The sequence below is a fragment of the Dermacentor silvarum genome, chromosome 9 (assembly GCF_013339745.2).
Source record: "Dermacentor silvarum isolate Dsil-2018 chromosome 9, BIME_Dsil_1.4, whole genome shotgun sequence".
In the NCBI taxonomy this organism is placed as follows: domain Eukaryota; kingdom Metazoa; phylum Arthropoda; class Arachnida; order Ixodida; family Ixodidae; genus Dermacentor; species Dermacentor silvarum.
Window position 1 is genome coordinate 67,493,430 of NC_051162.1, and position 27,384 is coordinate 67,520,813.

Consider the following 27,384-nt stretch of genomic DNA (forward strand, 5'->3'; position numbering starts at 1 on the left):
TCAAGAGAGGCACATCCACAGTGCCACATATCCCGTGACCAACCGCCATGGTGGCGTAGTGGCTTTGGCATTGCGCTGCAAAGACCGAGGGTACGGGGTTGAATCTCGGCCACAGCAGCCACATTTCGATGGGGGCAAAATGAAAAAAAAAAATCGCCCGTGTACCGTGCATTGGGTGTACGTAAAAGCACCTCCGGTGATTGAATTTATTCCGGAGTCTCGCTCTACGGCATTCCTCGAATCATGTCATTGTTTTGGCAGGTAAAACCTCACAATGTGTTTTTTAATTTATCCAGTGACCCAAGTTGTCCCGACGGCTTTTCTAGAACGCGGTTAGCTGAACAAAGTGGGTGAAGTTTTCAAAGAATGCTAATTGAACTTAAGAAACTGAATATCAGCTTTTACTGTACACGCTAGAAAGTAAGTGTTGTTTCTCTGTTTTGGCATTTGGATAAAGTTAACCGAAATATGCTGTAAAGCAAAGGCTAGGGAAATAGTATACTTGTTTGAGAACGTAAGACAGCAATGCTGTAAGCACACAACGTTAAATATTATTCAATAAGGCAAGTGCGTTCGATTTGCTGAAGACTTCGGGCTTGATTGAAAGCCACGCTGATGTACTGGATGGTTCACACAAGTGCAGTACGTGCTTGAGGCCCGTGCAGTGAATCTGTTTTATAGGACGACGTACAAATTCAGGAACAGATGTGGTCGGGAAAGTCGGGAAAATCTGTGGCTATGCGCGGTGATAGAGATGCCGACTTCAATGAGGGTACTATCGTACAGTTTGGTGTACAGTAGAATTAAAGCACTCCATTCCGTGGCCACCACAGAAGCCGATGTTACTTATGGGCTATTCTTAAACGTAAATGTCTCAGTTGCGCCCGCAAGGCGTAGCATCGATTGCGAAAGCAAAAAAACTAGATAACTATAGAAAGTAAGGATAATAATTTTATCGGCTGTATAAACATGCAAAGACTCTTTTACTAACTGCCTTTACGAGCAGGGTGTCACGCGCGCACAGGAAAACATGAAAACCTCTCATTCGATGACCGCGGACACTCGGTGAGCGGCAGCAGCAGCGAGAGATTTGACCTTCGTACTGCCTCTCGCTGCAACGCGAACTAAGCGGCGAGAACAAACCGCACAATAAGCTACCAGTCTTCGGCGCAACTAGGCTCTGTGCTCATTGCAGACCGCTTTCAAGATAGGGCCCGCGCGGCCATGCTCAGCCGCGCCATACGAACCACCGCCGGAGTAGAACGCGCCCCGCGTGCACTTTCTTATGCACTTTCTCGGTTAAGGTCCTCAATCGTCTGTTGCAGTTCATGCCCAGTGTTTCTGAAGAGGACAGTGGCGTCTGCGAACCGATGGTTCTTGAGATATTCACCGATGATCCTCACTCCGAAGCCTTCCCAGTCTACTAGCTTCAACACGGCTTCTAAAGCATGCCGTGAATATTATTGGAGGGATTGTGTCTCCTTGCCTGAACCTTTTCTTGATAGGTAATTTTCTACTTTTCTTGTGGAGAACCAACATAGCTGTGGAATGTGTGGAAACTTGGAGGTGAAGAAAATAGCTCGAGAACAATTAAGGACCATGCAAAGTGCTTTGGAACGAAAATTGTTACGCGTAATGGTTACATACAGGGATAGCCGTTATTCTAATTATCATTAAGAGAAAAAAATACAAGTTGGCAGGGGATGTATTGGGTAGGGCTGATGGACCAACCGGTGGACCATTAGAGTTACAGAATGGCTGCCAAGGGAAGGGATATGCAGTCGATGACGGAAGAAAATTACGTAGCGTGATGAAATTAGGAACTTTTCAGGCGAAAGTTGAAATCAGGTAGCACAAGGCGGCGGTAATTGGAGATCGCTGGGAGAGGCCTTCGTCCTGCAGTGGACATAAAAATAGGCTGATGATGAAATTATGCACCTTGTACATGCTCTTATATGTGGTACAACTGTCGTTAAAAATAAGCACAATTATATATTCAAGGACGACATCATTGTGATTTCTTCGTTGCATGATGCTACGTAGGAACATCCAAGGTGAATAATATATTTGATAGCGTTTTTACTCGGAGCCATCACTCGGCAAATATAATTTTTCTCCCGCACGAAATTCATGAAATGTAAAGTAGGAATATAAACTCTACGATAACCAAGACGATTTACCTGAGCGTACTCGACAGGTGTGGTCGTATTAGTGCGCCAGTAAGGGGTATCAATGGTCCATGGTTGCATGGTTTGCCAGAGGGTCACCGCCATTGTGAACGAAACCATAAACGTCACATCGATGCTAATAAGCGTTTTGTTCAGTACGCTTGCAATTAGGCTCTGCAACGAGAATTTCAGGACGAGGTCAATGACAGTTGTGTCACAAAGTATAGTGAAGAAAAAAGCATAAGAAAATTGAGGAAAACTAGCAAGAAGTGCGCCGTTTCACTATTGAGATTGTTTTAGCGTAATAAGAGCGTTAAATGTATAGGTGAAAGCTTTTTGTCTTGAGCAGTACTTGATACGAGAGCTGGCGATACTGTCGAAAAACCTGCACAGAACTCTTACCGCAATAACTGACCTTGTTTGGCATGTGTGTATAGTGTCAGCAGTGCTGTGATAATAAAGAAGGCTATTTGTTACGTTGTCTAGAATAAACCGTCGCCACAGCCATAAAGTGCCTAAGAAATTGCGCAAGGTTCTAGCGCGTCAGGCGCCACCTCAAAGCAGCATTCTTTGCATAAGTCTTCTCTTGTGTCATCATTATCAGGTCATGTTTATGTACACTGCAAGGAGAAGGCCTCTCGCACCATTATTCGATAGCCTCTATCTGTCGGCATGCTAACACCACCTTAGACCTGTAACATTCTTCATTGATTCATACCACCTTGTTCTCTGGCTTTTAAGATAGCAATTGCCCTTTCTGTATAGCCCACCCAACACCATATCTTCTATCGAACCTAAATTACAGTAACGACTACCCCTGTTTAATCTTTAATCAAAACTGTTTTCTCTATGAAAAAGGTAGTGGTCTGGGCTAGTTTGTATCGCTTAATTAGCGAGATCTGTAGTGCTAAGAAAAGGACGACAACACAACGTGACCGACGACGACAATCACTCTTGTTAATCACGCATTCTGTCGTTCGTCTGTTATTTTATTTATTTTTTACTCTGGCACAATAAAGCTGCGTTGGAAGATAGCTTTCTCGTAACGCTTGTCGTCGTCTGCCCCGTTGTCTTGTCGTCCTTTTAAAAGCGTAATAGCACTCGCTAATTACCACTGTCTGCCGTAAACATTATGGCTTTTCTTCCCATTCGTCGTTGCATGGTCCTTCACCTTTTCTGAAGCGTTCTTGTGAACCTCCAAGTGTCTTGTATTGCGATAGCAACTATACGAACACTCCAGGCGAACTTCCGCCGTCACCGTTGCCGTTGGCGTCGCCGTGATGTTCTGTATAAAATTGAAGTGCGATAACATCGCGGCCGCGCACCGTATGCTGTAGGTACGAGCGAAAGCTTGCGAGGGTGAGCCGAGAAGGATGGTGGCAAGGTGCAGTGGTGTCTTCTGGCGCTCGCGGGAGCAAGGCTGGGAGGTTGCGCGCTGGCTTACGCACGCGATGGGGGGGGGGGGGGGGGAGCGGAGAGATGTGCGCGCGCTAGGAAGGGGAGAGGGGGATGGGGCAGGTGGCTTAGCGCGGCCGCGTGCATCCTATATCGGAGGCAATCAGCGCTGCGTTCGAAGGCTAACTGACCGCAGATAGCCGATGAGCACGTGTGAGCTGTCTTCTAGCGCGCCTAGTTCGCGTTGAGGCGAGAGGCATCACAAAGGGGAATTTCCTCACCACTGCTGTCACTCTTCACTACGCCAGCGTTCTGACAGCGAGTGTCCGTGGTCATCGGGTTAGATGTGCTCGTTTTTGTCTGTGCGCGCGTGAGAACGTTCCTATTTATTTAGTTAGTAAGCAATCGTGTAATCTTCCTTAGTATAGCTGTCTAATAATTTACTTTCGCAATCAATGCTTTACCTGTCGTGCGAAACTTTGAACGTTTTTTTTAATTATGAGATTTAATGTCCAAAACTGCAGAGCGACTACCTGCTACTATCAAACGTTTCAACCAAAATAGCATCACCTGAAAATAATTACCTATCACCCCTCAATAACACATACTTGTGTCATATAATTTGAATGTATCCTTCTTCATTTCCGGTTTACAGTGGTTCATAGTGGTTTTTCAGAATAACTACAGAGCCATAATCATTGATGGTTATGTATTCCTTGCACCAGTGACAGGTGGTATTCCAGATCGCATACGTTTGCTGAGCTCGTACTTGGTGAGCTTGTTGATGGCAAAATGGCCTTGTGGTAACGACGAAGCTCACCGTTGGACATTACAGTATGTCCATATCCTTTATTATCACAGGGTTAATTATCACAGTTATAAAATTGTTCCCAGGTATTCACATAAATGCTATAACTAAGAATATTGCTTTTAATTTATGTTTCTGCAGAGCTTATGAATGAAATACAACCAAATTGTCTTTAATGGCGCCAAAAGTGTGGTGGTTCCATAAAGCTGGGACCATGTTGATATATTCACACAGGGATCACCAATTTATTCACAAAGACGTTTTTAGTCATTTTTTGTTAAAATTTTAGGCACACGTTAACAGAAGGAAGGTGAAACGGGTCGTCAGCAGTTCCTAGAAACTACAACTAACTAAGCCTTGGTCACTCGTTCAATGTTTTATTCATCATATCTTGCAGGTTGGACTCTACCAGTCAGTCCAGTCCTTTTTCAGCCAACTTCGTCCCATGCCTGCAGTGTTTTTTTATGTGCCCACTGTACCCAATCCTCTGTCACTAGCGGCTACGTTTATACCTTTCTTGCACGACTTCTGACAGTACAACAGACAGCACAAAGTACAGTATTTTTATGTGTGTTAAATGACCTGTGCGAGCCCATTTTTGCTCGCGTGTGCTTGAGTTTATTTGCTACCCGACAATTGCTCTCGAATCAGCATTGCTGGCTGCCTGCTCCTAAATTCAGGCGCAAATTTCCTACTGTATTTTTGGTTCGGAAACTATTTATTGATGCAGTTATGAGGCACTACGCAACCGTCTCCAGTAGGGCACTGGTTGAAGCTCACCATTTTGTAGGGGCTGTCGGCATTCCACGTGGATGGCCCGTTGGAGGTTGGGAAGGAATATGTTTGGAACATATGCGTCACTTTTACCAGAATAGTGATCGGGTAATTACTGCAAGCAAGGTAGGCATATTCACGTAGGTGAGTGCAAATGTTTTTAGCAAACGTAGAACAATAGAAGTTTAGTCTAATTGATCAAACAGATTACCCACAGCCATCGATGCAAATAGTATTCATCGCTAAATGGAAAAATAGGTAAGATATTGTGTTGTCAGTGGCAAGTACTCTTGGATATTTAACGTACATATATGAGCCCTTTCTAGTAGAGTTATTTGAAAATACAGGCAACCAAAGCCCGATGCCGAACTAAACTGCGTATCGACCACCCTGTACATACCTTGATTGAACTACCCGCGCTGACGTCTGACTGAACAGTAAAGATGTCGCTTCTGAAGGGTGACAATAGATTCTCACTCGGTTTAATGCTTATAAATATCTGCGTAGCCCTTCAAATCTATCTGCAACAAAATCGGTTCCCGCCAATAGAGAACGATGCGTTATAGCGCGAACCGCGTAATATACTGTTTCAATGGGAGATGCATAAGACTGACGCACGCTTCAGGTATTTGAGATAAACTAACAAGTCTTTTTTTGTGCAAGTCTTTTTTTTTCTGCGAAGACAGCACATAAACTGAAGGTGCTTCAAGAAAGCACCATAGTTAACTTATTTACTAAGATCACAAACGGGGTGAATTTCCTAAGCAAATGTAATCCATATATGCTATTGCTATTGCATTAATTAATTTCAGCATAATTTCCCGCTTACATTACCACATACTGTTGCATTGAGCTAGTGAACAGAATCGGAAGAGGGAGGCTCTACTTACGCTTGTACACGTTTTATGACGTCGTTCAGAGCTGTAAGATCGGCTTGATACCTAAACTGGAATCCCATCGCGAGCTGTCCGTTTTTGTCGCGGCCCAAAACATCCTGGCGTTTCTTAACTTCCTGGCAAAAGAACACATCGAATGTACTAAGCATTTTCCGTATTGTTGTTGTGCAGACAAATGTAGTCTGGTGTTATCAAGGACATGACAGTTCACGTGAAAAGCATGTACACACATATGCAAGTAAATTGATGCATGAATCATTGCGTATATTACCTGTATCCAGCAAATATTTTAAAATTTCAATAACAAAGACAGCAAGTTTACGACTGCAAAAAGCGGTGGGCGAAAAGCGAAAATCCGGCCCACGTCATGAATCGTCACTCAAAAGAAAGTTTTTAGGAGTGAAGCTCCTTATAGCGGCACCCGTTCCGTCCCCGTCGTCGTAGTAGTAGTGTGTAACCAGTCTGAGAAAAATGAGAAAAAGAAATCCGAAGTTGTGTCCGTAGCGCGGAATCGAACCAGGGACCCCTCGCTTCCGAGCGCGCGGCGTTAGCCCACTACGCCACGAAGCGCACATAGACACACGCACCATGATGGCAATAAATACCCAACATTAACGAAAGGCCGCGTTTCTAGCGCGTTTCTAACGCGTTTGTGCTAGCGCGTTACGGCCCGTGTAAGAAGCTGGTGTAAGACGCTGTGGCCTCTCCGCCTTACCTTCAACGCGTTTCGAACGCGCTGCCCAAGGCGGTGGCAAGTCAAGTTCAAGTCGAGGAGCGTTTATGAATACGGGGGGGGTATACTCTCTCAGCAGTCATGTGATGGCGTCGGCAAACAAGTTGCACGTTCCGGCATGTGTAAATGGCTGCGTAAGACGCTGTGGCCGCTCCCCCTTACTAGAGAGTACTGCACGTTTCTAACGCGTTTGTGCTAGCGTCCCCTTAAGCGGGAGATCCGATGATTCCCTCCGAAGCTTCGCCAACTCATCATCATTCACCCCGTGGATATGCTGTGATTTTTTTGCTTGGCACGTTGGTTGCTACTTAGGTAAGGAATCATAGCGCGTAAAAGATGTACACAATGCAGAGAACGTGTTTCAAGTTGCCCATGTGTTTGAAGATGCGAGGCTTCTAACATGATCACAGTAGTTCACAGGAGAATATGACAACGCCTGTGGACGTTAGGTATTTTTTAAATGAAGGCGTTGAAAAACTTTAACTGAACCACCAAATATGGAAGGGCTAACTCGATGCGTATCACGGAGTTTCCGATGTTGCTTTCATTCCTAGTAACACGTGCTTTCATGCTTGAATAATTCTAACTTAGGGAGAACCATAAGGCTGAGAGTCCTTCTGCACATCTCCTGTTCTGTGTGGGTCATCGCGCTGCAGTTGATAGGTATAAAGCACACCAGCGACAATTCTTCAGCATTTATAATTGTGAACCTTACTAAAAATTATGTAATCAACAAATGGCCGACGTGTTTGAAGGTAATCTAGCGGCGTACATTTGCAGATGCGAAGGCAAGGTGATCTTAAGAACAAAGTCGGCTCAAGAAGATCTAGTACTTTATTGCTTTGTATAGAGCATATGCACTTTTGGTTTAATAAATTCTGTAAAAGTATGTTGCAGCTAAAAAGGCAATAACAAAATTTGCCACGGCTGGTTTATCTTAAACGTAGTTGGTTAGGACGAGGCGGAGACTGTATTGTTTCGTAATAGCACTGGAAAAGAGGTAACTCGCAGTTGAAACGACTCGCAGAAGAAGTTTGATATTGGTATCTCCCATGAAGCCATTCCTGTGTCGAAGTTTCCTGCATTTGAAGTTTGAAGTTTATTTGTAGCGCAAGAGCAAAGAAAGCATACATCTTAGGTAGTACATTAGGAGGTCCCAAAGTAGAACTGTCTGGGGGACCTCCTGTTTTACAATGCATACGATATAATCACATAAACAGAAGCAGGATGCATGAAACAAGCGATAACTACATTTCACAAATCAAAGTGTTATATAAAAACAAAATAGCAAGAAAATAGTATAAAAATAAATATCATAAAAAAGGTTAGGCAAGTTTAACTTGTGAATTTAGAGCAATGGAACACGAACGTATTTATTTAAAATCAATATAAACAATAAGAGTGAAGAAAGCGATGACTTATATTGAAATAAATACCGAAGGAGTAGAATACGAAGAAGTTGGTAAAGAGGCAGGGAATGGAATCGCAGTGGTGTTAATGTCATGAGCTTCAATGCTTGGTTTTGGAGGTGTATTAAAGGCTTGAGGTGAGTGGGATATGTGTTTCTCCATGTAGACAAACAGTATGTTAAATGGCTACCTATATATGCTGAACTATCAAAACTGATCAACAAGAAGAAAGTAAGGGATATTCGAAATTATAATGTGGGGGAGATTGAGGAAGCCGTAAAATATGGACGCAGCATTAAATCAGTAAGAAGAAAGCTTGGCATAGGACAAGGCAAGATGTATGCACTGAAAAATAAGCATGGTAATATCATCAGCAATTTCGATGACATAGTAAAAGCAGCGGAAGAATTCTATACTGACCTGTACAGTACCCAAAAAAGCCAAACTACTTTCATTCGAAATAGTGATGAACCGCATACAGAGACTCCTTCTATAACTAGCGATGAAGTTAGAAGGGCCGTGAAAGACATGTCCAGGGGAAAAGCTGCTGGAGAAGATGGAATAACAGTCGATTTAATCAAGGATGGCGGAGATATCATAATTGAAAAGCTTGCGACCCTTTATACGCAATGCCTCACAACTTTAAGTGTACCAGGGAGCTGGAAGAACGCCAACATTATACTAATCTATAAGAAGGGAGACGTTAAAGAATTGAAGAATTATAGACCCATTAGCTTGCTTTCAGTACTGTATAAAATATTCACCAAGATAATTTCTAATAGAATCAGGGCAACACTTGACTTCAGCCAACCAAGAGAACAGGCTGGCTTCAGGAAGGGATATTCTACAATGGATCAAATCCATGTCATCAATCAGGTAATCGAGAAATCTGCGGAATACAATCAACCTCTCTATATGGCTTTCATAGATTATGAAAAGGCATTTGATTCAGTAGAGATACCAGCAGTCATAGAGGCATTGCGTAATCAAGGAGTACAAGAGGCATACGTGAATATCTTAGCAAACATCTACAAGGATTCCACAGCTACCTTGGTTCTCCACAAGAAAAGTACAAAGTTACCTATCAAGAAAGGGGTCAGGCAAGGAGACACAATCTCTCCAATGCTATTCACTGCATGCCTAGAAAAAGTATTCAAGCTCTTAGACTGGGAAAACTTAGGAGTGAGGATCAACGGTGAATATCTCAGCAACCTCCGATTTGCTGATGACATTGTCCTATTCAGAAACAATGGAGACGAATTACAGCAAATGATTGAGGACCTTAAACGAGAAAGTGTAAGAGTTGGGTTGAAGATTAATATGCAGAAGACAAAGATAATGTTCAATAGCCTGGCAAGGGAACAAGAATTCAGGATCGCCAGTCGGCCTCTAGAGTCTGGAAAGGAGTACGTTTGTCTAGGTCAATTACTGACAGGGGACCCTGATCACGAGAAAGAAATTTACAGAAGAATAAAACTGGGTTGGAGTGCATACGGCAGGCATTGCCAAATCCTAACTGGGAGCTTACCACTGTCGTTGAAAAGAAAAGTGTACAATCATTTCATTCTACCGGTGCTAACATATGGGGCAGAAACTTGGAGGTTAACAAAGAAGCTCGAGAACAAGTTAAGGACCGCACAAAGAGCGATGGACGAAAAATCTGAGGACTAACATTAAGAGACAGGAAGAGAGCGGTGTGGATCAGAGAACAAACGGGGATAGCCGATATTCTAGTTGACATTAAGCGGAAGAAATGGAGCTGGGCAGGCCATGTAATGCGTAGGATGGATAACCGGTGGACCATTAGTGTTACAGAATGGATACCAACAGAAGGGAAGCGCAGTCGAGGTCGGCAGAAAACCAGATTGGATGATGAAGTTAGGAAATTTTCAGGCGCAAGTTGGAATACGCTAGCGCAAGACAGGGGTAATTGGAGATCGCAGGGAGAGGCCTTCGTCCTGCAGTGGACATAAAATAGGCTGATGATGATGATGATATGCATGATATAATGAAGTAAGAATATGTGGTGCAAAGTATGCACGTGCTTTGATGAGAACATGAATACCAAATGACACTTTGTGCAGTAATGAACTGACATGGCAGTGATATTTTAGGTGTTTGTCAAGGGTAACACCAAGAAATCTCACTTTTTCAGATATCGGTAGTACATAGTTATTCAAAGAAATTGTTACGGGATTTACTAATACTTTAGGTGGACTATGGAAGAGGACAAACGTTGTCCTAACTGGATTTATACACAGTTGGTTTAAGATACACCATGTGTGGACACTTCCTGATGGCCGAAGATAGTTCAGGGACGGATATATTTTCAAGTAGGTTGTTATTATTGAATTGTTGATTAAAATGTAAAAAATAATTTTATTGTTTAAATACAACAGTTTAAACACTGGCGCATTCATGACCGAGAACAACGTGACCACCTCGTTTTAGCAGAACCCGATTTTCCTTGTCCAAACTTACAGGGGAAGGTGTAGCAACGTGTGGTGGGTTGCAATGACGATCCTTCTTTTGTTATTGCGATAGCAATTATATGGACACTTCCACCGGATTTCTGCCGTCGGCGTCGCCGTCGCCGTGAGGTTCCGTATAGATAAAATCTTCGCCGCGCGCCGTATGCCCGAGCGGAAGCGTGCGGGGACGCACGCTGTCACGGAGAGCGAACGCACTCAATCTTCCACGCGCAAGCAAGGAAGCGGGAAGCGAGCGCCGGAGGGAGCGCGGGGGGGGGGGGGGGTGCATTTCTACTCTGCCAAAAACCGCGCTCGTCGCTCGCTCGCACCGTCTCTTATCTCCACACGGCTCTGACCTTTATACGCTGTGCATTCGCCGCTCAGTTTCCGTTGAAGCGATACACCGCGCGTACCTTCGCCGCCGCAGCTTGCTGCCAGCGTTTTGACAGTCGTTGTCTGCAGTCATTCAGTGTGATCTATTCATGTTTGTTTGTGCGCGCTCACACCACAGTTAGTAATAGTCGGGCCACATTTTCCAACGCACGCTACACATGCAATGCTGCCCGGATCGGCAGTGCAGCGCTACAGGTGTGTCCCTTCGCACGCGCTGCCCACGGGCAGCGCTTCTCATCAACACCACCGTTTCACACGCGCCTTCTCGTGGTCATCGAGTCTCTCTTCATGTCGGTCTACTGACGCCGCAGCACACCTGCTTACTTAATCAGCTCATGTTTACTACAATTCATATTGCTACCAAAGACGCTCACCTTACTTCGTATGACATTGCTGTGTTGCTATCGCATTCATTGCTTCGCCCTTAAGGCGAAACTGTGACATTTTTATTGTCAGGTTACCGAGCGTTAATCAAAGCGCGCTTCACGATCTATTTCCGTTATCTGTGATGACAAAATGGTCTTGGTCAAACCATTGTGAATATTCTGGAAAGTTGACGGAAGGAATGAATAAAGCACTTGCTTAAGTACCATTTTATTTAGACTTCGTATTCGGGTTGTAAATTTTATGTACTCACTTCCGAGTTATATTGACGCGCGTTAGGGTAATGTGCAATATATTGTACGAGGTGTCTGAAAAGAATAGGCTTCCCAATGGGCAAAGTACGAACTTACAGAGATGACCTTCAGCTTGTCACCAGCGTCTATTATTCCTCTGGACGTGTCCCAGACATGAAGCACGCCATAGTGGTACAGGTTATCTCTCCAAAGGTTGGAGAACTTGTTCTGGCCGACGAGGTTTTCAAGCGCCAAGCGTACAGAGGCTGCGTTCCTGCGTACAAGAGTGACGGCAGGGAACCATGTTGTGAGCCAATGATGAGAGATCTCCTGCGGCGAAGCGCTTAATGCCTTCGTCTACTGCTGCGTCTGCTGGGCTTAGGTACTTGGACATTTCAGTGTCAAGAATTCACACGTTCACAAGAGAATTCATTGTTTCGTAGAGAAAGCATGTTCATCCCATTTCTGTTGTGGTTTGTGATCGGCGCTCATTTCCTTCAATTTTATTTCCTTAAAGACCCTCGAGGATGTATCACATAAGGGGCGGGATTGTACAGAAAGAAGGTGTAATTGTCACAATGATCCAATCGGAAATCACATTTGTTACGTGTTGCAGGAACCTTGATGGGCAGGTGGTAATGGCGACGTTGCCGAAACGCCGGTAAAGAAGTGGTGTCCTCGTCATGTGGCGACGAGATAATTTCTCCTTGAACGATAGGGACATTTGCCGTGATGTTTCGTCAGGCATTGAACTACAGCAGGATACTGAATCGGGCAAGTTAGAAATCATCCGTTAAGCAGGTTCATGGCGTGTTTTGGGTCATTCTTTGGACGATTTGATGAACAGGTTAGAGCAAGCTATCAGAATACTGGTAAACGACGATTGAATAAGAGCGTCAATGAATGCTCCATTTGTATTCCGAATACATCGCGCACCGAATGTGGAGAAGAGCAAGGTATTAATTTTGGTCAGGGAGAAGTGAGAGTAGTGGTATTTTTTGGCGTGGAAATGCACTAAAATTCAGGAAGGAGAAAACCTATATAACGGGTCGACCTGCCTCTGGCGTTGTTCGCGTAGCGGTTACGATTGTCCAACATCTAGCAAATATAATACAATGAAGCACTGAGCTAATGGCCATTGCTTTATTGCTTATCTGCTTCTTTTGTGCGAAATGATGCGCATGCGCAACAAGAAATAATTGAACATGCTGCTACATCGAACACACTTTTTACGAACAGTATTAGGACAAATTATATGCGCGATCCTTTTCATGCAAGTTTAGTGACGGCAACCTGACAAACTTGTCACAAACAACTTGGTTTTTTTTTTAGAAAACATGATATGCTTGAATTTTTTTCATGTACCTTCTAAAGTCGTAACACCAGTTCAGCGATTAGTAATGACTGCTTCTTGCCACCTGTGTCGCGTCCTCGCACTGTATTTTATTATGATATTTTGCATGACTTCAGCTTCGTGTATGTCGCAATGCTATATGTGGGGCAAAGGAAAATATCAATATTCTGTGTACTAAATACCATGAAGTGAACACAATCGTGCTTTCAAAACGGTTCAGGCTATTCAACATGCAGACCGCAATGTGACTCATGAACGCACATGTAGTCGAAAGAGACGCCGTATCCGGTCTTGCTTCGTGGGCTCGATGACCTGGCCTTCTTGCGAAAGGCATCGAAGCTGAGCGCGTCGTAGGCGCCGTAGAAGTCTAAGGCGTCCCAGTCGAAACTGGCTTCCGTGTAGAACACCAGCGTGCACAGGCCATCCGGCGGGAACTGGTGATCGAACTGCACTCTGTGCGTGACAGTGCACAGAACTATTTCCTTTCCCGGTGGCTTGCTGGTTCGCGTTGGAACAGGCCGTATTTTCGTAGGGAGTTCTGCGCAACGAATTAAGTGATAAGCTATTTGTACTAGAACGTCACTATAACAAAGCAAGGCTGCAATAGAACACGCAGCGCTCGCACAGTCAAACATCGTCTCAGTGAAGTGTGACACAGCAAATTGTAGCATACATAGAAATTCTCAGGCCCATATTAGCCAACCAGCTACGAAAGTAAGCATTTATTCCTCGTAGGGCCAAATTAAGAAGTATTTCACTGAGTACTGTGCTAACTATTGATCGTCTTGGTATGGGTTGCTTATCGCCCCCTTTAGAGGAATGGTTTGTTTCTTAGTTTATTCTTCCTAATCTTCCTTTAGCCTAATTATTATCCTATTCTCTTAGTACATTTCACCTTTTGATATTAAATGCCGTTTTGTTGTCCCCTGTGTCACGTGCTTTTTGTGTAAATGTCGTTGACGCTTTTGTTCGGTAACCGTGGTTGATCTTTGTGTTTTCAATTACCCGACTAATCAACTGTGTCTGATTTGCCTACATCTTTGCAGGGTCATATTTACACATGGAATGAATACGCACTCTACTTCGACCCAACAGCCTCTGTTCAAAGAGTCTCAACGGACGGTGCTTACTTAATTTCCTATTTGAAAGAAAATCAAAATTTGAAATTTACCTTCCAGGACCTTGCGTGCATGGTATTGCTGACCTTACTTCATACTATTTGCTCCGTAAAGAACAACAATAGAATAAATGCTAAGATATTAGAAAGCGATCTGAATGACATTTGAAGATGCATCAGTTGAATAATAAAACTAGTTTATGTCACAATGCTTGACTTGCGTTTAGCTGATAAGCCAGTCATGCGCGCAGCACTCTAAGTGACAATGATTTGTGTCTGTTACAATGAATAAGTGGAAAGCAGCCATGTCTTCAATAAGCCGCAAAACATCATAACGATTACCGATTTCAGTTGTGCCAGAAGGGGGGTTCAAATTGAAGTGCAGAGTTGGTATAACTGGGAGCTAGTTTAGACATTTATGTGCATACTGTTTATCTTCGCTGCCGTATGGCGTTTGAGATCAAAATAAAACTCTGGGTACTCCGGTCCTACCGCCTATGCAGGCAGACGTGGAATCTCGACAATGGAGAATTCCACGCTGGTGCTGCCGGTGGCTTAGTGGCCTACGAGTCGTGAAAGTATGACTTCGGATAGGTGTTGGCAGTTCGCCTGGGAGGGTTGTTCTTGGGGCTGCGATAATTTTCCTTGACAACATTTCTCTACCTTGTCCTGAATGAAAAACTCTCCCTCCATCTCTCGTTCATTACAAGGAAACAAGTGGAAATAGGGCTCTTGTTTATCGCTAGTGTACTCTTCAATCATCAGACGCCTAATGCCAGAATAATGGTTGTCTCTTGCGACCTCCGAGTACTCGTGACTTGCACCAGATGACTACATCGTATGCCCATTTATTCTATGCTCCGCTTCATCTCACGGTCCGACGCAGCCAGCAGACTTCGAGTGCTTGTACAGGAGATCACGCTCTCTCTATAGTGCACACCAAGCGGCCAGACCAACCGGAGCAATCGTCAATACCACCTGCCCTCTTTGATGCATCTCTGTATGCCAACTGGACTCCGCCGAAGAGAGGCCACTACGCTTTATCGCTTATGGCTAGGGGTGGCATTCACGAAGTCTTATTCATTTCTCATTGGAATGGCCGAAAACGCTTTTTCCAATGCCTGTCTTTGCGAGGAGACGCTGGAACACGCTCTATGCGACTGTCCTGAATATAATGTTCCGAGACAGTCCCTGGCGTCCGTTCTAGCGCACCTTGACAATAAACCAATATCAATTGCAACGATTCTCACGTGTTGTCGACAGAAGACATCGCAGCTGAAGGCCACGAAGGGACTACTTAGGTTTTTAAAAGAAACGGGCTTGGACAAGCGGCTGTGACTAGTGATGTCACGTACCACGCAAGAGTGACGGACTGCGACTGACGATGTGTGTGCTGTGCTGTGTGCTCTCTCCTCCCCATATTTCATTCCCCCTCATCCCACTCCCATGTGTAGGGTAGCAAACCGGTTGTGCTGAACTGGTTAACCTCCGTGCCTATCCTTCTCCACTCTTTCCTTCCTTCATTTGTTTTCTCTTTCTTCTCACTAAGGAGGACTATTTCCGCAACTCCACTCACTTATTTGAATGTTCACTAGAATTTCAGTTGCAGAAATTTGCTCTCTTATGAACACAGCCATCTGCCTTGCCTTTAATGCCACTAATTTACTTTTTGGCACACTATATCTTGGCGCCGGACACATGATAGCATTTACTAATGCTTTGCACTAGCAGTATAGTTTTTAGCCCAGATGCAATTTAGATTTGTATATATGGTTTATAACTGTGCGCATCTCGGAATATGAAAATATTCAGATATGTAGCAGACCTGCCTCTTTGTAGCACATTTGCCGGGTATTTCAACAGGTGCGCGAGCCACGCGGTGGGACTAGATGCTCATTTTTTCGTACTTGGGTGGCCATATTTAAGAATGTCGAAGGCGCGTGTCACGGCTTCATGTTTTACTGCAGCTGCTGTGATGTGTGATTCCATCGCGGATGCGCACAAAGTGCTATTTACTCCTGAAGTGGTCAAGCGTGAAACAACACAGCTTAACATTTTTGTAATAGCTACCTGTCAAAGATAATGCAGACACCATCGACGATACCTGACAATGCAAGAAAATAGCGCCGAACGAACGAACCTTGTGACCGCTGTCAATGCTCCTCCCTTCGTGCGAAACTGCCACATTTTTTAGAAACGTTTTCTTTCGAGGAATATGTCATGACACAAGACGTAGAGTACATTGTTCTACATAACGGTATCAAAAGTGCATTGAAAGCATGCATGATCAAATTGAACCTCAGCATCGCTGAGCTTCGCAGCTTCTTATGATCCCAAATTCTCTTTCGAAACTCCAGTAAAACTTACACTACGGCACTTTGTGGAAGTTTTGAAATAGATTAGAAAATACATATACCTAATAATGACTTTGTTTACGAATATCTTTGACTCCGATTTCAATCCTTTGCAGCTGGGCATCTCCGAATTACTACTTAAAGTAAGGCAGGAAATTTTCAGTTTTAAAGGGTCAGTAAAATATGCTGTTCGTGCAGAGTAAACCATTTCTCTGAAAAACCACATGCGGAAACAAAAAGGTTGGGTGATTGGGTATTCATTGGAAAAATCTCAATACTGGCGGTATATTTCCTCTATGTCGTGATGCGGGTCAACGCTTCGCTTATTACAGAAGTAAATTACTCCTCCAGCAGCATTACCTTGTCGGTCCTGAATTTTATTGCTCCGTAAAGGGATTGATCAGGACGCGCATAATTTCTGGGCATGTCGATAAAAAATTGAGCATCAAGGCATGCCTTAAGCAGTGCGGCCGATCACGCTGCTTAAGACACAGGCTCACCGGTCGGTGCTGTGGTAGCTGGGCTTGGCGGAGCGAGGTTCCGAACACGTGGGAGGTCACTGATGCCCGAGGTGGCAAAGGTGTCAACAGTTGTCTCCGAATCAGCTGCAAGATACAGGCGACTCTTTCACCAGAGTCCCGCGCTCTAAAACCACGTCACATCGTTCAGAGTTTTGTCACATTTCACAACTCTGCATTATTTACGTGACCCAATAAAGTGTACGCAATGCCTTCTTTGTCACAGACAGGGGAAATATATTGTCACGTAGTTGTGACGGTAAAGAAAACAGTCGCAAAACTGTATGACGAAACTGGTTTTTGGGCAAACCTGTACCCACAAAACCAAGCTACACTCAAAGCACAACGATAGCGGCGGACACAGTCGGCGATCGTCGAAAATCTGATCAGCGGCGAAACGCGTCGGCTTTTATACCCCAGTCATCGAAGGTTCCAGATTAATCCCTGATGCCCGCGGGTCTTCCAGAAAGTTCTAGACAATTCGTGTCTGTCATACAATCAGATAACATAAGCGTCGGTGAAAACAGGCAACGGAAAGAAGCATCGCTAACGTTCTAGAAGCTTCCGATACAGGCGCGTCCTGCGCCGAGCGATAACGTTTAACATTTGTTAGCCGGTGGAAAGCGGCCATCGGTGAAAGATAAACATGTATACGTGTCAATATTGCGTAGCAACAGGTCACACCAGATAAGTCCTCAACAGTGCTGTACTCAGGTGTTGTTATTCGTTGGCTGCGGTGACGTGGGTCTTGCTGAAGAGCGTGAATGCACTTGAAATAAAATTCAAAAGTACAGAAAATTGGGACGATTTTACATGCTGACCGGTTAGCAAAGAGAAAAAAGAAAAAGCTGCGCGAGAGAAAACCCAGGATAAGGGGCTGAGAAAAGTACACGAAAAACCACGACGTCACGCTAAATCATGAACAGCGAGCACGAGTTGCGAGGTAATCAGATTGGTGGTAGCAAGTACACGGATAACACGAGGACGCAAAAGCTACGAAGACCTAGCAGGTATAGCAATGTCTGCACCTAAAATGACGTAAACGAGGGAGTCTAACGTAACGCAATGGTTGAAAATTGTAGGAGCCGTGATGTCACGCTGAACAAATCTGTTGCCGTCGTAGTTAAATCATGTTGCTCAGGACACCTGAAGCATCCGTATTATCAGCGTGAAGTAGCGTCTTGGAGCATCCATGACTTTAGTACTAAACACTAGTGGCTGAGCCATCACAATGTGGTGCTCCCAGCGGACGCAAAGTACTGCTACTTGCGTGAATATTACGATAAAAGGGAGGGCATGCAGTGAACTTGATCGTGGTATTTTTAAGAAATGGGGATATCATATCTGTGCGACCTTTCTTACCAACATTTGTTCTAGTAGGATTTCTCGTATGTTTGGAGACTGATGACTAAACTACAGATCAGAATCATTGTCACATTTCATTCGCCAGACAATGGGCTCGAACGTCCGTTCCGCTAAAAGCCGTGAAAGCAACTTGACAGCGTCTAGTCCACGTTACAGGCAGCGGTCGGTGAAATTGCACAAATTCAATAGAGACAAGCCGTGATAGCTGCAAACTAAAAACAAGCAAATTGCAATACATATTCCAGCGCATTAATGAATCATGCAATGATATCCCAAACGTAGTAACAGAAAACTCACTCGTAAATAGCATAGCCGAATATAAAAAAAGAAAAGACAATTTACTAGTTAGTGCGTGGTCCTATGGTTACTGTATCCCATTTTGTTTTCGTTCACGCTGTAGAAATAATGAACGATGAACATTGTTTATACCGTATTGATAGTCTTTCCCGAAGCAATAGAAGGAAAGTATGACCGCATACTCTGTTTCTCTGCTCCAGCCGGCTGTATTTTTATGTTTTGGTATTATAAGTGCTTCAAGGTCATGAACAGTTCTCTTTACTCCTCGCCAAATGCATGAACAGTTCTCTTTACTCCTCGCCAAATGCTAAACGCGCGAGCTTTGACCGATTTCTCTGACTTCCATGAAATAAGCACCGTCTCTCATCACGTGGGCTACTCGAATTAAATGTGTGTGGCAGTTTCGGGCGTGCGTCGTAAGAGGCGTTACAAATAACACTAGGGACACCGATACAGTAGCATGTGCAATTAGCTTTCACAATGCAAGTTAATGAAGATGCGTGGTAAGGACGAAAAAGCATTGGCCTCGGTTTACTTACGGCGCGCGAAAAGCTGCGTGAGGCCAACTAGGATAATCGACCCGAGCAGGAAGAGCAGGACGCCAGCGTAGGCCGCAAAACCCCTTTCACTAGGAAGCAACGTAGAAAACAAAATGCACTATAATAAATGAGCGACTGCTAAAGTTCGCTAAAGCACCATAGAGGTTATGAGAGATACAGTGAGATGCCAGCCAAAAGATATGAAGGAAGTTTAGTCAGAAAAGTAGCTTTTTGTTCCCCGTAACAGCGGAGCCAGAATACGAAAATTAAGGACGGAAGCTGGCAAGCTAGGCCATCCATCACACGCAGTTAATAGACCTGAGCCAGTGCTCTTTACATACTAGGGTGGGGCCCATAAATCCCCTTGTTTAGCTGTCTCTCGAAGCTGCCACCATCTAACGACAGACGTCTACGTTCTGAAAGCGAATGGCTGCCGAGCTTATGAAAGGCTGAAGTTCTGCGGATGAAGTTCTGCGGCCTTTGCTGCTCTCATGCGCATCCTATGCGTCTAACACGATTGATTTAGCTTCTCCTTTTGTCGAAGTGCAGCAGCCGAGAGCGTGAATGTTTCTCATGGCCTTGCTCACAGCACCAAGATTTGTGGATAAAGATTCCATTGCTTGAGACCATCGCGTCAGTTTAAGTTCTATTTCAGTTTATGGTTTTCATATATGGCGCAGTTTAAGTTCATTGGTTTCAAACATGATACAATTCATAGTAACAAATATACAGAAAGATGTCCCAGAGTGAACAACCAACGTGATGCATCTGGGTAATATGACTCCACAAATATAAGAGAAGCAGTGGAACAAAGTTGCCATGGAAAAAAGTTGTCGTCATGAGCGCGAACAAATTAATCTGCACTTGAAAATACCAACATCGTGAACCGATAGATGTGGACAATCACATTACATCTTATGTTTGTCTCGTTCTTTCGATTTACTGTTTGTTTTAAGCATGAAATGCTTTTAGCTTCCCGTTGTCGGTGACCTTCAAGTGACCTTGAGCCAAAAGCCAGAGCCGTTACCCGGGTACTCAAAGGAGGACATTCGGGCATCGCTGCGAGAACAAAATGAGATCATCAGGGCACCCAGTCAAAACTTAAGAAAATGCGGTCGCTGTCCCCCCATACTTTGTCCAGGGCCGAATTAGATACGCTCGTTACTCTCCAAACAATAGCACTCAAGCTGTAACTTCTAGTATGCTGAAGTTTTAATTGTCATTTCCAATAGCGACGTTCAAACGGCAGATACAGGGCACCATACACTTAATTTTGATCTTTGGGCGCTGACAAAGGGTCGTCTGTGCTCTTTTCATCGCTAGCGGTCCATGAGTTGGTCGCATATTTGCAGCCGACCACTTCGACGCGACAAAAAGAAAACGTGGCGACAGACGCTGAGCTGCACTGTTGGAAAAAGAAGAGCGGTTAAAGGCGGCGCACCACAGGTTAGGGAGCAAACGGCGTTGCATGTAGGCTCCCTACCACAGGTAGTAAAAGATTGCCATCTGGTAGCCATTCCATGCTTACATCTACTCTCGGTTACGGGTGAGCCAGTCATTTGTTTAACACTAAAGTGTTTTAGGCCGGGGTCCACGATCAACTTCCTGTAACGGATGTGACATCCGGCGCAAATGCGTAAAATACATTATCTTCACAGGGATGACACCGCCATCTAGGAGCGGTGAAGCCAACTACTGCATCGTGACACTAACGAGGGCCGACACGAAGCGCTTCGGTAGTCACAGCGCAGCGGAGGCTCCAACGCGGTGTAGCCAGGTGTTGGCACTTTCCGCACATGGTTTGTCTTTCGTTTCGGATTAGCCTGTGGCACCTCGTCGCCTACGAAGCTAAGTTTCAACATGCATCAGCAGTGCTTACACGCCGCCTACTGTTTCGCTTGCGATGGCACCAAGAAAACTGCTGCGCTAAGCGGCGCAGGAAGGCAACGACGTTGACGGGCGAATCTCGGATTGGTCCGGCGAGAGACACGCCAACGTGAAGTAGAACGCCTTCGCGCGTTCGCGGCGCACGCTGCGAACTTAGCCACTCGCATTGCTGAAGCTGAGCGCGTCGCAACTCAACTGGTTGCCCAAGACACTACTGGAGTCGTACTAAAATGGGCGTGCCGTCACCAAAGCGACTCGGCAGCTGGAGACCACTCGTAAACAGGACGCCACCCGTCAAGCAAACCTGCAACGCGGTCACCATCCCGCAAATCGTGTGCCTTTCGCTGCAGCGGACCGTCAGTTCAGGAAGCAAACTTGCAACGGATTCTGTGAAGGCACGTTTCACTTTCGTGTTCTATCGATTCCTATGAAAGAGGGATCAACCATAATTTTATTGCGATAGCAATTATATGTACACTCAAAGAAGATTTCTGCCATCGGCGTCACCGTCGCCGTCATCGACGCCGTCGCGGTGAGGTTCCGTATGACGTCAACGGCGATGAAATCGTCGCTGCGCGCCGGACGCTGTATGTGCGAGTGAAAAGGCGCGAGCGACGGGCGCTTTCACGGGGATCGAACGCATGGCGGAGAACAAACGCGCGTTCTGCGCCGTCCCCGCTGACGGGCTGCAGAATTAAGCATCTCTTCCTTCCTTTACAATCACGATATATATAGAGCAAACGCGATTTCTTCCGTCGCGCGAAAGGCCCTGGGGGACGGGAGGGAGGGGAGGCGACGTTTAGCTGCGGCACCAAATGCGTATTTATATAAAAAAGTTGTCGCAGTTTCACCTGAAAGGCGAAGCATCAATTGCGATAGCAAATTTGTAGATGGCTATACGGAGTAATGATATTAGCTTTATCAGCTGTATAAACTTGGACATGCAGCAGCACCGGCAAAAGCATAACTGTTGTCGACGCCGTCGGCGTTTTGCCCGCGTTCGCTGAAAATGCGTGCGGCGTTGGTGACTGAGCCGGAGCCTCTGATATAAATAGGCACTTGGTGCCGCAGCTAAACGTCGCCTCCCTTCCCTCCCCTCCCCCCCCTCCCCCACGGCCTCTCGCGCGTCGGAAGAAGGCGCGTTTGCTCTACATATATGGTGATTGTAAAGGAGGAAAGAGACGCCTACTTCTGCAGCCCTTAAGCGAGCACGGCGCAGAACGCGCGTTTGTTCTCCGCCGTGCGTTCCCTCCCCGTGAAAGCGCGCGCCCCTCGCGCCCTTTCACTCGCACATGCAGCGTTCGGCTCGCGGCGACGATTTCATCTCCATTGACGTCATACGGAACCTCACGGCGACGGCAACGGCGACGACGACGGCAGAAATGTGCTTTTGAGTGTCCATATAACTGCTATAGCAATAAAATGTTGCGAGGCGAAAAGGCGGTAAAGACTTCCGACGCTGCACGACGAGTGCCCCGTTCTGATTTCGTCGAAAACCTCCGAGCCGTCCCCAGAATCACCTGCAACAGTCACCAACGCCGCGCGCGTTCGGTGCGAACGCGGGCAAAACGCCGACGGCGTCGACAACAGTTTTGCGCGTTGCTGGTGCTGCTGCATGTCCAAGTTTTTACAGCTAATAAAACTACTATCCTTACTCCGTATAGGTCTCAACTAATTTGCTGTCGAAATTGATGCTTTCCCTTTCGAGTGAAACTGCGACATTTTTTTTTCAATGAACGAAACCTTGGAGCACTATCGCTCTCAACACGAGAGTCAGCAGCAGAAGAGGGCTCTTTACGCGTGTGTACCGTTGGCATGGCGGAACCAATACCGTGAAAAAAATCTGTCCCGTCCGGAAAGCCGAGAACACATGCATATGCTCGGGAGTGCTTCTTCTTTTTTTGAGTTGAGAACCTCCTAACAAAAAAGCCAGTCGTCAAGAGAAAAACGCACCTTCTTGATTGTAACACCAGTAATACAAGATGTTAAATGCGTCGTTTTCCCATCCTAATGTAGGCAAATTTTAAGGTGGCCAACAAATCGGTTGAGATTTTCTCTTTGGCCACTTGCGGAAATATATTGCGAAAATGGCCAACAATGGCCAACAATATTGCGGAAATGGCCGCGCGTGATGCCTTAATACAAAAGCAGTGAACCATTGCTCGCAACGGTTGTCGGGCATTCGCTTTTTGGCAGTAAACTGCACGTAACTTGGTCGAGCTTTGTGCAATAAAATATTTCTCATAGTGACCTTAAGGCAAACCTCTTGAGACCACTTGTACATAACATTGCAGATTGGCTTCATTCCTTTTCAAATTTAGCCCGCAAGCGAATACACAAAATATATGTCCCGTATACAAAGCCAGATGCCTTTCGAAGTGTGTGGTGGTTTTGAAATCGTGATCTTGCCTTGAGCATTCGGGAAAATATATACTAACGTTTCTAGTCTCAACTCACAAAATGCAACAGGGAAATGCGTTTGAAATAGTGCGACATTATATGATAATAAAGTTCATAGCATAAACGTGCCGACTCGTTACTGGAAGTTACATATTTGTATCTGTGTTCAGTGAAATAAATTTAGGCTTCAGAGTACCAAACATGGGGTAATGAGTAATGTGGAAGACAGCAGATGCTGTCTTCGACATCTTAATGTGCTATTAGAAAAACAACGTTTTCACGTTTGCAAGGTGCCAGTTGGTAAAAGATTCGACTTGAAAACTTGTGTCACAGAACTACATTAGGCACTCATGAGGACAAAGGAAGCAGCATGGTCATTTAGTGTAAGGCTCTATTTAACGAGCTTTAAGGTGATTGATCGGTCTTTTTATAGAACAACTACTTCGAGGAAGCTTAACCAGTAACACTAAACTTGCCTTAGTGTTTCGTTATTTGTGGTGCGATTCCTAAACAAACAATCATAAAAAAGTCTGGCAGATTTTCTAGAAGTGCGAATCCTTGACAATCGTCGCAACTTGCTCGGTGAGACAGTCCAGCCACCGGGTTGTTACAGTATCGCAACCAAGATTGGGGACAACCCGAGGTGGAGGGGTGGCACTATTTATTAAAAGTGACATTAAGTATGTTACGCTTCCAGAAAGCTCAATTTGTCAATCACATGCTGAAACTATATTTGTTAAGTTGAAATGCGGTGCCACAGTAGGAGTCGTGTACCGGCCACCTTCATCAAACATGAACGATTTTATTACAAGCATGGAAAAAATAATCGTACCCCTTGTTTCCTCAGAGGACCATATAATCGTTTGCGGAGATTTCAATATTGAACTTTTGAAACAGAATTGTTATGATGACATGTTCTTACTTGAATCACTCAATCTAAAAAATGTCATGTCTTCTCTCACACTTATTACAAACCACTCCGAATTTATTATTGATCACATTTTGCGTAATTATGAATTTAGTGTATCAGCTGGTGTCTAAAATGTTACCATTGCAGATCACAACCCACGTTTCTCTTCTTATCTCGAAAATACTTGTCCTCTTTAAGTAATATACGGGATAGAAGATGTACTTCTATAATTTATGCAAAAGTACGAAGATTGCTCCAATGTGTAGATTTTCAGAAAGTATTTGATTTGTGCGATGTACATACTCAGTGTGACACACTTATTCAATGTATCTGCAATGTCATTAAGCAATCTACATGAGTATACGTGCACCACAATTACGAGCGACCAGTGTGTCCTTGGATAACCAATACTATACTGGAAACATTATAACAAAGACTCTTTTTACCGTAAATGGAAACGCAATAAATCAAATTCATATTATAGGGATAGCTCTAAATACTTGAGAAATAGCTCGGTTAGTATGATTAGAAAGTCGAAAAAGCTATACTATACCAACCTTATTAGGAACAAGAGCGGTAACACAAAAAGGATATGGGAAATCATAAAGGAAGTTATAGGAAAAGGCAAAATACAGAGCATTCAACCTGAGAAACCATCAACGCAAGTAGCTAATGATTTTAATTGTTATTTTGCTAAAATAGGAATGAATCTAGCTAATCAGTTTTTATCTAGTAAGCCCGCACTTGTCCTACCTAGGATAGTTGAAAACGATTTTCACCTACAAGAAATAGCTCATAACGAACTTATATCAACGATAAATAAAATGCCACTAAAGAAAGCGGCTGGTCATGATGGTATACCCACTAGGGTTTTAAAAGACAATATTGGCATTCTCTGCACTCCCATATGCCATGTATTCAATATAGTGGTTGCTTCTAGCTCGTATCCAGATATATTAAAAAGAGAAAAAGTCGTTCCCGTATACAAGTCCGGAGATTTGAACTAACCGGAGAATTATAGGCCAATTTCAGTTCTGCGTGTGATAAACACAGTTTTTGAAAAACTAATTTCCAACCGATTGAAGCGATTTCTAAATGAAAACAATGTAATTTGTCCGCAGCAGCACAGCTTCGTTCCCTCCAGGTCGACATAAACTGGAGTCTTGACACTTACGCAAATAATAAATTCTGCACTTCATCAAAATAAACTAATTATAGGAATATTTTTGGAGATAAAAAAGGCAGTTGATATGGTTTCCCACTCTATACTATTGCAAAAACTAGAAAGTTGTGGAGTTACAAATAACTCCCTCGAACGTTTTTCCAGCTACAATGGTAGTAATGGATGATTATTATTCTACATACAGCACAGCCACCAGTGGAGTCCCACAAGGTTCTGTGCTCGATCCCATATTATTCTCGTTGTACATTAATGACCTCCCTAATTCTCTACAGAACTCAAACGTCCTAATGTATGCAGATGGCACAGCTTTATTATTTACAGGAGACACACTTCCTGCACTGCAAACACATGTGATTGCCGAGTTACCAAGAATTTCCTCGTGGTTTTTAGAAAACAAATGAACTTTAAATCGCAATAAGACAAAATATAGTTTTTCGATCGAGGAGAAACAATGTTGACAACAGTCAAATAAATATTAGGTTAAATAATAGCCCCATCCAAGAAGTTGATTGGATTAAATATCTGGGCGTAATATTTGACCAACATGTATATTGGGCAGCCTATATTCATAGTGAATGGAAGATGGTCGCATACGGTTGTTACTCATTAATAAAACCAAAACAACATTTCCCTCGAGAAGCACTCAAATCCCTTTACTATGCGTTTTGCCATAGCCATATTAGTTATTGTTTGGAATCATGGGGCGTGGCTTACATGACGTACTTACAACCTTTACATAAACTACAGAAAAGGGCTGTGAAAATAATTAGCACTTCAACCTACAAGAGTGATACATTTATTGACATTTTCCAAACACAACTAGTGCTATCGGTTACGGCACTATGCAATCATAAGATCTCAATTTCAGTTAATAATATTTTGTGCACTAACTCTCCTATTCCTCGTAACGTCTTTTCTTTTCCAAGTCGCAGTACTAGACATGCTTTGAAAGGTAACCTGAATTTACCAAAGTGTTATCATGTATATGGCGAAAGGGAAATTGAATTGAATGGCACAAAAATGTGGAATATTTTACCCCTAGAGGTTAAAACCGCACGCAATTTCAAGCAGTGTATATATCAAATTATTTTTGTTTGACAACCAGAATCTCTAACTTACTTGTATCAACTAATTAGGTATATTTCTTAATGTTTCTTGTGTGTTATAAATCAAGGCATGTTCCAGAATTCTGCACCTGACCTTTTTGTTATATTTTGACACTGGACCGGAAACTAGCCTTCCCTGGCTATCGGTCCAGATATCTGTGTAATCATGTTCATGTGAAGAAAAAATAAAGCACTTGCACAAAAACCTGACTTTTCTTGTGATCGTGCCACGTCATACATAATACTTACAGCCTAATTGTTATTATGACAACGATAGCAAATTCAGATACTTCAATGTGTTTCTTAAGACCCAGAATAAGGGCAAGTTGCCGTGATAATTTGAACGCGTCCCTATGCATATAGCACATTCGTCGTGAAGAAGGAAACTGTTACGGCAATGTCATAGGAAAAGTCTAGTATGGCAAGTACAGTCATACCTTGCAGGTTCTCAAATGAAATTTGCATGCTCACAACTTTACACAGTGCAGAAGCTGCCTAAATATACGCGCTCATTTTATGTTCTCTCACTCATTTTGATCTGCATAAATATTTTGGGATACTGCCATCTCACTGTGGACCACCTGCGTGCTCAACTTCTGTACACGCACGAAGTGCGGTCAGCTTTTGATGTGCTCATCGACTTTCTCAAAGTTTTTCTCTGCTCTGCAGTAATCAACACGTACCTGACAT

General features: G+C 44.1%; 1 protein-coding gene across 1 annotated transcript; it reads right to left on the bottom strand.

Moving 5' to 3' along the window:
• Positions 1–27,384, bottom strand: LOC119463648 (uncharacterized). Its single transcript, XM_049655303.1, has 8 exons — positions 27,378–27,384; positions 16,990–17,094; positions 13,280–13,556; positions 11,782–11,938; positions 6,036–6,157; positions 5,152–5,260; positions 2,181–2,342; positions 1–75 (listed from the first exon to the last, which is right to left on the bottom strand). Exons 1-8 carry the CDS (start codon positions 27,382–27,384, stop codon positions 1–3), a joined length of 1,014 nt encoding a protein of 337 aa, XP_049511260.1.